At 39.4% G+C, this 11,892-nt stretch overlaps 1 protein-coding gene across 1 annotated transcript; it reads right to left on the reverse strand.

Moving 5' to 3' along the window:
- Positions 1 to 1,394: 1,394 nt before the first annotated feature.
- LOC103278109 (zinc finger and SCAN domain-containing protein 2) lies at positions 1,395 to 11,225 on the reverse strand. Its single transcript, XM_008105846.3, has 4 exons — positions 11,151 to 11,225; positions 8,071 to 8,956; positions 5,574 to 5,700; positions 1,395 to 3,159 (listed from the first exon to the last, which is right to left on the reverse strand). The coding sequence occupies exons 2-4, from the start codon at positions 8,767 to 8,769 to the stop codon at positions 2,123 to 2,125; spliced, it is 1,863 nt and encodes a 620-aa protein (XP_008104053.1). The 5' UTR covers positions 8,770 to 8,956; positions 11,151 to 11,225; the 3' UTR covers positions 1,395 to 2,122.
- Between the last annotated feature and the right edge of the window lie 667 nt (positions 11,226 to 11,892).

Consider the following 11,892-nt stretch of genomic DNA (forward strand, 5'->3'; position numbering starts at 1 on the left):
TGTCAGACTACACAGAGAAGCCATTGAAATCCACAAGCATGTGGACAACTTCAACAGAAAGGAAGAAACCATGAAAATGAACAAAATCTGGCTACCAGTACTACAAAACTCCAAAATCAAAACAATAGATGGGAACCAACACTCTGAGGGATAATGACTGAACAAAGGATGCCCCCAGGCAAGAGAGAAAAACATTTCCAATGCTAATTAGGGTGATTAACTGAAACATTAATGCTGGCTCCCAGTGACAAAGGACTCTTGCCACACCCTGGACTCTACACAGATATATATTCTTTTCCTTTCCTTACTTAGCTTATCCATACCTCACAACCTCTGAGGATGCCTGCCATAGATGTGGGCAAAAGGTCAGGAGAGAATACTTCTGGAACATGGCCACACAGCCCGAAAGACATACAACAACCCTGTGATCCCGGCCATGAAAGCCTTTGACAACACATTAAACAGAGTAGGGTTCAGGGAAATATCACCAAAACTGGGAAGTAAACTTCCAATCTTTACCTATAAACATAATTTCACTGTATTTAACATTTTTCTGATTCACAAATTTTTAATCTATATTTCTAACTTTCTTAAAATATTCTTCTATTTTGGTCCAATTTGTCCTTCTTACATAGTTTCTTCTCGTCTCCTTCAGAAGGAACGTAAGTTTGTCCATATTATGTATCTCTTCTATTTTATCCATCTAAGTGTCTTTCTTCGGAATATCCTCTAGCTTCCATGTTTTCGCAAGTGTCATCCTGGTGGCTGTAGCACAATATGTGCACAAGTTCACCCCTGTACATACTGTACTTATGCCCACGTTTTTAAAGTAACTGATATGTTTTTATGTTGTTTTATATTACGAGGCTTATCCAGAAAGTAAATTACATTTTGGAAGTAAAAATGAACAAACTATAGGAGAAAACATTTACCATATGCAGTTGAAAGCCACACCCAAATACCATTTCTCAACATAGGCGCCATTCAAATCTAGGCACATATCATAGCGATGAATGAGCTTGGAAACTCCTTCCCCGCAAAACTCTGCTGCTTGCGTCCTCAACCAATTCTCTCACACCAGAAGCAACTTGCAGTTCAAGTTGCTCCTGACATGAAAAAAATTGAAAAGAAAATAATCTGCTGAGTAGAAACTGCATCTGATGACAAAATGAATCTCACAAGACATACAACATGTGGAAAAAAATTAAGAGGAAGATGAGGATTGTTTCCACTGGAATTCTGCAGTTCATAAAACTTGCAGAAAGGTGCTATTGAGTAGCTTTTACCAATAAGTATAACAAATTAAATGAGAATTAGAACCTTATTTTCATTAGTCTGCTGATAACATAGTGTTTCCCCCTCTTGTCCATGAATAAAAAACAGACGCAGAAGAATATGAGTGGAAACTTGTATGTATATATCATATTTAATAACCTGGACCTACCTGTGCTGAAAACCCAGCACTGCCAATGTTGGCATTTTATAAAAACATAAGATCCAAGACATGAATAATCCTGTTGTTTTTCTAAAAATAATGTGATCAAATTCAAACCAGCACCACATTCCTTGCTACCTCAGTGTAGTCTAGGAGAGTGATTTAGGGGCATCCCATGTAACAATTAGTGTTTCCTCATAGTCTGACCAATTCCTCTTTGAGAAATCACTAGAGCAAGATATTAAGTTGAAACTTTTTGTTACAGCAGGAGCAATTTTATCATCTCTCTTCCATCTCCTGGGTCTCTTGCAAGATTTAATATCAGGGACCTTTCAAAATATCTATGTCTTTGAAACCATCTTTCTTTTGAAGAGCAAGGCTCTACCTCTGATGAAAGCCTTTCCTCCAAACAGGTTTGGATGTGCCGCTTCTCCCCTGATGCATAATTAGTTGCATTTTTTCCTGAAGAGTTTTTTCCCACATCAATCCAAGCATTCAAACAGTTGTACCATGCGAGTTTTCATACAAATTAACAGTACTGAAGAGACGCCAAAAGTTCTCACACAGGTCCTCTCCTGTTCAACAAGGTCGGATTGACAGCTGAAGCCTTTCCCACATCAGGAGCATATACACAAGTGGATTCCTTCACATGACATTAGGTTACGGGGCCAAACGAAACACTTCCCACTATATCTTCTCTCCTGTGTGGATTCTCTGATGGACTCTGAGAGCAGAGCCATGACTGAAAGTATCCCCACACTGTGAGCACTGGAAGATTTCCCTGGAGTCCGAACATTCAGGCGTCTTATCCGTGTGGGTCCGCACATGGAAAACCAGCTCTGAAATGACTTCAAAGGCTTTCCCGCAGACAAAACAGGCTAATGAATCCCCTCTTGAGTGAGTTCTCTCATGTTCGATAAGTTCAGACTTTTTGTTGAAGCTCTTCCCACAGTAGGAACACATCGCCATGTGCGTTCTTTCGTGGGCTCTCAAGTGCGGGCTGCAGCTGAAACACATCCCGCAATACGAACATTTGTACTGGTTCTCGCCCGTGTGAGTTCTCCGATGGACTTTGAGGCTTGTGTAGGTCCCAAAGTTTTCTGCGCACTTTGAACACTTATAAGGTTTCTCCCCTCTGTGGAGCCCCTGGTGCTGAAGGAAACTCGATATCTTCATGTATGCCTTCCCACATATTGGACACACGTGTATTTTCTTCCTTCTCTGTTTTTCCTGCTGAGTGTTGCAGCCAAATGTATTCCCGCAAGTTGAGCATTTGTGTGGCTTCTGGCCCATGTGGATTCTTTCACTTTCTCCGCAATTGGAACAGGTGTACAGTTTCTCCCCGACGTGGCTTCTTTCATGAGACAGAAGGTCAGAGCTGCTGCTGAAGCTTTGGCCACAATGCCAGCACTGATATGGCTTCTCCTTCTCCTCTTCATGGGGACTGTTGGGCATTGTGAGGTGCGAACTCAGACCAAAGTTTTCGTCACATTCCTCATATTTCACATTCTGAACCTCCTGGATGTTGGGTTCATTTTCGGTTTTGCAAACCAACTGACACTCTCTCTCCTCTTCATCCCCTCCATTCTGCCTCTCTGGCTTATACTGACTCTCATTAGGTTCTTGATCTGTTTTCAATAACATCACTGGGAGCTCCATTTGCTCAGGATGCTCCAAGATGGGTTTCTTCTCCTCCTCACTTTCTTCCATCCACCCTCCATCTGCTGAAAGAGAGACAAATATACAAAACATAAAACAGAGCTTTCCAAGATGGAAAAACTAGACAACACAACATGGTCTGAAAGGCCAGACCAAACCTTGGTAAATAAATACTTACTTACTTTTCATGTATTACTCTATTCTAGAAACATAGTGTCTAGATTGGGGGAAGCAGTAGTCCCACTCTATTTTGCTTTGATTAGACCTCACTTGGAATATTGCGTCCAATTTTGGGCATCACAACTCCAGAACGTTGAGCAAGAAACATAAAAAAACAATTCCTAAACCCCATTTTCACAAATTCCACAGATAATATTGAGGATATATCCAATTTTGACAATTTATAGACTATAATAGAATGTATATGTCTGTAAAATGTTTAAAAGCAGTGCTTACAAAATTTTACAAAAACTGTCCAGACCCTTCTAGAAAACTGGAGCTTCTATGTGGAGTTTCAAGGCAGGAAAAGTAGATGGAGGAAGCAAAAAATGGTTTACCCCAAGGCAGCATTCTTGCACCGACCTTGTTTAACATCTTTACAAACGATCAGCCACAGCCACCACTTGAAAAGAGCTCGTATATGCTGATGACTTTGGTCTAACAACACAAGCAAAAGACTTCGAAACAGTCGAAAGCCAACTTACTAATGTCTTGAAAGATTCCAGCTACTACAAAGAGAACCACCTGAAGTCTAACGCTGCCAAGACACTACGAAACCATGAAGCCAACAGGAAATTGAAAGTCACCTGGGAAGTCCAAGAGCTCGAACATTGTTCCCATCCTAAATATCTTGGTGTCACCTTAGATCAAAGACTAACATTTAGGAAACACCGTATGAACACCAGGCACAAAGTAGCTGAATGCAATAACATCTTTCAGAAACTTACTGGCAGTGTATGGGACGCAGACCCAGAATTAATAAGAACATCAGCCCCGGCCTTGTCTTACTCAACTGCCGAGTATGCCTGCCCTGTTTGGCACAAGTCTGCCCATGCGAAGCAGGTGAACACAGCACTGAATGAAACATGCAGCATAATCACAGGATGCCTCAAACCCACCCCTGTTGATAAATTCTATAAACTAGCTGGCATTGCCTCTCCTGATTTGTGATGGGAAGTTGCTGGTAACTGTGAGAGAAATAAGGTTGAACACTGTGAAAACCATCCACTGCATGGCTATGATCCTCCTCCCAGTAGATTTAAATCATAGAATCATAGAATAGTAGAATTGGAAGAGACCTCATGGGCCATCCAGTCCAACCCCCCGCTAAGAAGCAGGAAAGCTTCATGAGAACCACCAGCAACAGCAGGGGTGTCCCTCTGGGCAACTAAACCAGGAAATTCCAAATGGATGCCCCCCCACCCCCCCAAGGGTATTCCTCCAGGAGCAAACCAAGAATGGGCAACTTGGTGATCCCTGAACAGACTCAGAAGCGGAGTGGACAGATCAAAAGACAACCTGGCTAAATGGAACTACCTAGAAGAATCCTCCACCTTGTGTGACTGTGGAGCAGAACAAACAACTCTGCATCTGTATGCTTGCCCACAATGTCCTCATATAAAGAGGAGAAATTGGTGAAAGCCACAGACAATGCAGTGACTATTGCCTGTTTTTGATCAAAATTATTTAGCCACTTGTGTTCCCTCTACTTTTATCAGTTTTATACTTATTTATGCAATGCCCTTGACTCAAAATAAATGTCTGTAAAATTTGACAATAAACATAAGAGTCCTGATAAGTGAAGACAATACTTTTAGACCGAACTCAGGAAAACAAAACAATCAGAGATAAATCAACTTCACAAATGCTACAGAGGTCAAAGAAAGATGCCTCAGAGACACTCACCTTCTTAAGACACTTTAAGAAGGATTTTAAGAGCATGTCAAGGGCTGCTGTGGTTTTGTGAATTTAACCTTAATTGTTTTTACAACTACTGGTGTTTAATAATAATAATAATAATCATAATAATAATAATAGCAACAACAACAACAACATTTATTTCATACATTTATATTCCGTCCTTCTCACCCCCAGGGGTGAACTCAGGGCAGCCTCACAATTGGCAACCATTAGAGGCCAAGACACAACAATTCTATTAACAGTAAAAAATAAAACAAATAGTTAAAACATCAATTATAAAGACATCCATTTAAAATTACATCAATTCAAAGTCATAATAATAATAATAATAATAATAATAATAATAATAATAATAATAATAATTCTAAATCTTTATTTGTATCCCGCTTTTCTCCCACAAATGGACCCAAAGCGACTTACAACATATTAAAAGCCTTAATACCGTTTTAATATTCATATATTTTAAATTGTATTGTAATGCTTTTAGTGTTAGCTGCTTTGAGTCTTCTTATTATGGAGAAAAAAGCAGGATTTATTAAATAAACATAATAATAATTACCCAACACAGACGCACTCTCTTCACTCGCTTGCTTGGCTTCAGTGAGAATTTGTATCTTCACCACATCTGCCTGAACCTGTTTGTCCTGAGAGAAGTTTACCAAATCCTCATCAGTCATGGCTGTGCCCTAAGGGGTAGAAATTTAAAATAAAGTTAGGATGCAACAAAATGAGTATTGTCATTTTGCAAACAAATGAAAACTTGGCTTTGGGAGGAAGCATTTGGCCCAGTATAATTATCTGTGCAATACAGTTGGAATTGGCTTTGGATTGGTGAATATGATTATCTGATTATCTGGCTTTTAATCTATGCACAATAATTGTCTAATGTTTACATATGTCATTTTAAATTGTTGTTTAATTGGTTTTAATTGTTGTTGTTGTTCGGGCATGGAATAATGCCACTTATGTAAGCCGCCTTGAGTTCCCTTCGGGGTGAGAAGAGCGGGATATAAATGTCATAAATAAACAAATATTGAGTAGGTGTGCAAAAGTTATATGTGAATTGCATCTTCAATACAAAGTATTTTGGAGGACCAAGAGATTCTCAAGAAATTTTCTCTTGAGGTTCTCCAGCACAACTTCCAGGGGAAGCTGATGAAATAGGGACCCAGCTGTGGCGCAGCTGGTTAATAGCCAGCAGCAATAGATCATGAGTTTGAAGCCCGCGTCGGATTGAGCACCCGACCATTTAATAGCCTATCTTACTATCCACCTAAGGAGTTTGAAAACAGATGCAGCTGTGAGTAGATAAATTAGGGACCACTTAGGGTTGTTGTGTGTTTTCCGGGCTGTATGGCCATGTTCCAGAAGTATTCTCTCCTGACGTTTCGTCCATATCTATAGCAGGCATCCTCAGCCCAGAAAACACACAATCCTGTGATCCCGGCCATGAAAGGCTTTGACAACACATAGGGACCAGTGAAGCGAGGAGGTTAATTTAATTTACGACACCATAAAACTGCCGGCAAGTGAAGAACAAGGAGGAAATACAGTACACTTATCCAAGACTAGCTTATCCAAGTTTCTGGATTATCCAAGCCATTTTTGTAGTCAATGTTTTCAATATATTGTGATATTTTGGTGCTAAATTCGTAAATACAGTAATTACAACATAACATCACTGCGTATTGAACTGCTTTTTCTGTCAAATTTGCTGTAAAACGTGATGTTTTGGTGCATAATTTGTAAAATCATAACCTAATTTGATGTTTAGTAGGCTTTTCCTTAATCCCCTTATTATCCAAGATATTCGCTTATCCAAGCTTCTGCCAGCCCGTTTAGCTTAAATAAGTGACTCTACTGTACTATGATCACAAAGGACTCAACGTCATAATGGATAAAGTGACAGCTCCCCCTGTGGCCAGAATTGAGCATAACCTCCTGAAGCCAGAAGTTGGAAAATGTTTAATTACCTCTACTGTCTGTCTGCATGTGTGCTGTATGTCTAATGATGGCATTGAATGTATGCCATGTATATGTGTATTGTGATCGGCTCTGAGTCCCCTTTGGGGTGAGAAGGGCGGAATATAAATACAGTAGAGTCTCACTTATCCAAGACTCGCTTATCCAAGGTTCTGCATTATCCAATGCATTTTTTGTAGTCAATGTTTTCAATATATCATGGTATTTTGGTGCTAAATTCATAAATACAGTAATTACAACATAACATCACTGTGTATTGAACTACTTTTTCTGTCAAATTTGTTGTATAACATGATGTTTTGGTGCTTAATTTGTAAAATCATAACCTAATTTGATGTTTAATAGGCTTTTGCTTAATCCCTCATTATCCAAGATATTTGCTTATCCAAGGTTCTGCCAGCCCATTTAGCTTGGATAAGTGAGACTCTACTGTACTGCAAATTAATAAATAGTTAGGACTGGATAAGCTAGAGATTCCAAGAGAATTGTTTTCTATAGGAATCTCTAGATCTCTCCATATGACTCGGGAGGAAGTTGGCCATAAAATCACACTAGAAATTTCTTGATAGACTGAAGCAGCTGAGCAACTACCCTGTTTCCCCTAAAATAAGACATCCCCAGAAAATAAGACCTAGTAGAGGTTTTGCTGAATTGCTAAATATAAGGCCTCCCCCGAAAGTAAGACCTAGCGTAGTTTTTGTTTGGAAGCATGCCCAACGAACAGAACACCAGAGCATGTAAGATCGGTAAATGTACATACCATAGAGTGTTGTACATGGAAATAATGGTAGTAACAAGAAATTCTTGACTGGATTCACAGTTTGTCTGGTTATGCTGCTTTGTCATGACAACTACTGTACATTATATAATAAATGTTCGTTTTTTGTTCAACAATAAATGTGAATTCTTCATGGAAAAATAAGTCATCCCCTGAAAATAAGACCTAGAGCATCTTTGGGAGCAAAAATTAATATAAGACACTGTCTTATTTTCAGGGAAACACTGTATGTCTGTTGACTATGAATACCATTGTCAGCAGCACTTCAAAGACATTAATTGGGCAATGCACTCACCTGCCCTTCCCAGACTTTGGCCTCTGGCTGCCACATGAGAAAATCTTCCGCCAGGGTTACTGCTTGGGCGCATGTCTTTGGACCATTCTTCCGGAGCCAGGCTTGCATATCTGGCGGCAGGACAGCCAGGAACTGCTCCAGGGTCACCAACTCCAGCATCTCCTCCTTGGTGTGACTCTCAGGCTTCAGCCATTGGCGGCAAAGCTCTTGGAGCCGCTGGCAAAACTTCCGTGGCCCGTCAGCCTCTTGGTAGCGCAATGCCCTGAACTGCTCATGCTGTGTTTCTGATCGAACGGCTTCTCCAGCCAGAACTCCCTCTTCCCTCTTCCCACTGTGTGTCATACTGTCTTGCATTTCACCAGTGCCTTGTGGCTGGATTTGGGAAACCCACTTGTTGAAAACAGTTGCCCTTATTGTTGGATCGTGACATTGCTTTAGTTCAGGAAGCTGTGGAGTTCCTCCACTCAAAGGATGAGCCTGAAGGCCCATCAAAAAGCCCTGCAACTGGGCATCCCAGTTCCCAGATGGGCCTTCCTCTGGCTCCTGTTTCACCTTAGCTTTCAGAAGAACGGCGCCTTCTTTTACGTCTCCTGGTTCAGTAATGGTCGACTCCCCCTCCTCTTCCTCCATCTTTATTTCGGGATCCATGTCCTCCTTGATGAGAACCATCATAACATTTGCATCTTGAGTTTCTGCCATCCTGTGGCAAAGAAATCACCTTCTTTCTGCTTTTCAGCACCACCTCTCAAGTCCCGCTGCTTTATCTGTCAAGTTCCGTAAGCGTGACAGACTTTTCTAACAAGATGCTTCTTAAATAATGCTTCAATGTTGAGGACTTTCAACAAGCAAGAAGAGCCGAAACGTCTGAGCTCAAATGCCTCTCCCACTGTGAAGGGAGAAAAATACAGTTACAATATGTGAGACAAAGTCTAGGACTCCAGGCTAGAGCAAGATTATACAAAGCTTTAATGTTGAATATTTATTTATTTATTTATTTTAATTTCGTGTCAAAAGCAAAATATTTATTTATTTACAGCATTTATATTCCGCCCTTCTCACCCCGAAGGGGACTCAGGGCGGATCACATTACACATATAGGCAAACATTCAATGCCTTTTAACATAGAACAAAGACAAGACAAACATAGGCTCCGAGCGGGCCTCGAACTCATGACCTCCTGGTCAGAGTGATTCATTGCAGCTGGCTTGCTCTCCAGCCTGCACCACAGCCCGGGCCCAATTATTATCACTACTATGTGGAGTCCACAACATAAGAGTTTGGAGAAGAGCAAACCACAGAGCACCTATTACAATGCAGCCTAAGTCCTGCCACATGCACAAGGGAGGACCTTCTTATAGCAACACCAGAAGCACTCCAAGGGGCCAGTTACTGATCAAAGGACATTTAGTATCATGCCAAGTTTTTAACCTTGTTTGTGTTTTTAAATAAATTACAACTGTATCCTCGGTTTCCTTGTGACACAATAAATAAATCACTACTCTATATATATATATATATATATATATATATATATATATATATATATGTATATATATGTATATATATATATATATGTATATATATCCCATATATAATGTAATATTACTAATATATATGTAATATATATGTAATATTACTAATAATATTGCAGTATAGTGGTCTAGTACAATATAGTAACATACCATGCTAATATTGTAATATGCTAATAATGTATCATATGTACATATAATATTGATCATAATATTGTAATAAACTATAATTCTACTAATAATACAATACAATAATAATAATATGCATCGCTTCTCGGTCTTTTGGCTAAGATCAAGTGTGTAATAATAATAATATATATTACATGTAATATTACTAATAATATTGCAGCTTAGTGGTGTAGTACAATATAGTAATATATGATACTAATATTATGCCACGCTAATAATATAATATATTGTATGTACATATAACTTGTAAGCCTCTCTGAGTCCACTTTGGGGTGAGAAGAGCGGAATATAAATGTTGTAAATAAATAAATAAATGTTCCTTATTTAAAACGAGACTCAAAGTGGCTTATAACCTAAATAATAATAATAATAATAATCTTTATTTATACCCTGCCACCATCTCCCCGCGGGGTCTCGGGGCGGCTCACATGGGGCAAAGCCCGATCAGCATAGTTTACAAAAACAACAGCATAAATACATTACACAATATACAAAAGATAAAACACAATAAGGCAATAAAACAAGAGTTAACACAACAGTAATAATATCAATCAACCACCAAGTACTGGGTTTTATGAATTAGTCTCCTGTTTTAATATTGTATGTTTTTATGTCAATTTTATCGATTGTTTTATTGATAATTGATGTTTTATTGGTATAATTGTTTTATTGTTGTATCATTGATATTTGATTGTTTTATCGGGCTAGGCCCCATGTAAGCCGCCCCGAGTCCCTTCGGGGAGATGGGCGGGGTATAAAAATAAAGTTATTATTATTATTATTATTATTATTAAGTACAATTCAGTTGACTTCATAGATGGGGGAACTGCAGCAGCACTATAAAGACAGCATCATCAGATTAAAATACCCAAATAAAAGGGACCTAATAAAATTCAGGATAGAATTATAACCTAAAGGCTTAGGCTCCATCTACACTGCAATATAAATGGTCATTGTAGACTCATGTAATGCTACTGAATGCAGATTGACCTGTTGTCTACACTGATGATATAGTGCAGTTCCAAACTCCACTACATAACAGTGTGGATGAGGCCCTAATATCATTCTGTATTGCATCCATATTGGCCCATATCTACCAAAGCTCCTGCTAACCTAGAAGCCAGTGAGTCTTAAAGGGGCTGCTACATATATATACATACATACATACACACATATATATATATATATTATATTATATTATATTTTATATATATATATATATATATATATATATATATATATATATATATATATGTATGTATGTATATACACACTTCTGTAATTGGCTGGAGGACACTATATGAAAAGTTTCAGGCTGCAAATGAAAAGCCCCTTGCAAACCTTGCAGCATTTCTCACTCACCTCTTTGCAGGACTTCTATGGCGCTCATGGCCCCGCCCCTCCCAGATCACTCCTAGCCCCGCCCTCCCCCAGACCGGAAGGAACGTTCCATGACTACACACTGGGGCCACTCTAGGACTCAGAGCTCTGTCGCCTTAACTCGTTCATTGCCAGGCCATCCAACCTCTTTATCAAGGGATGCTGGAACAAAAAGGCATGCTCATCTCGATTTGCAACATGACACCAAATCGAGAGCATGAGCTCATACCCCAGAGGACAGGATCGGGATACGAAATGGCCTCAACAAAAGTTCAAAATTAACAAATGGGTTGTTGTGCATTTTCCGGCCTGTATGGCCATGTTTCAGAAGCATTCTCTCCTGACCTTTCGCCCACATCTATGGCAGGCATCCCCAGAGGTTGTGAAATATGTTGGAAAACTAAGCAAGGGAGGTTTATATATCTATGGAAGGTCCAGGGTGGAAGAAGGAACTCTTGTCTGTTGGAATGAAGCTTGCAAGGCCATTAATGCTCATCAAGGTGATTAATTACACATAATAATAAGAGTAATAATAATAATATTAATACAGTAGAGTCTCACTTATCCAACAATCGCTTATCCACACTTGACTAATGTGTTTTCCAGAGGGTTATGGGGGACCTTGCTGAAGGCCTTACTTAAATCCAGATATGCTACATCCATGGCGTTCCGTGCATCTACCCAGCTTGTAACTGTACATAGCAGCAGCAAAGGAGGGTGATAA

Source organism: Anolis carolinensis, chromosome 2, assembly GCF_035594765.1.
Source record: "Anolis carolinensis isolate JA03-04 chromosome 2, rAnoCar3.1.pri, whole genome shotgun sequence".
NCBI lineage: Eukaryota > Metazoa > Chordata > Lepidosauria > Squamata > Dactyloidae > Anolis > Anolis carolinensis.

Bases quoted from the DNA above. Each gene is read 5' to 3' on its own strand.
- LOC103278109 (XM_008105846.3), bottom strand. From the start codon at position 8,769: ATGGCAGAAACTCAAGATGCAAATGTTATGATGGTTCTCATCAAGGAG. The intron at 5,701-8,070 runs GTGAGTGCATTG...TCTACCCCTTAG, and splicing joins CCAAAGTCTGGGAAGGGCAG to GGCACAGCCATGACTGATGA. The intron at 3,160-5,573 runs GTAATTATTATT...TCTCTCTTTCAG, and splicing joins AGAGAGTGCGTCTGTGTTGG to CAGATGGAGGGTGGATGGAA.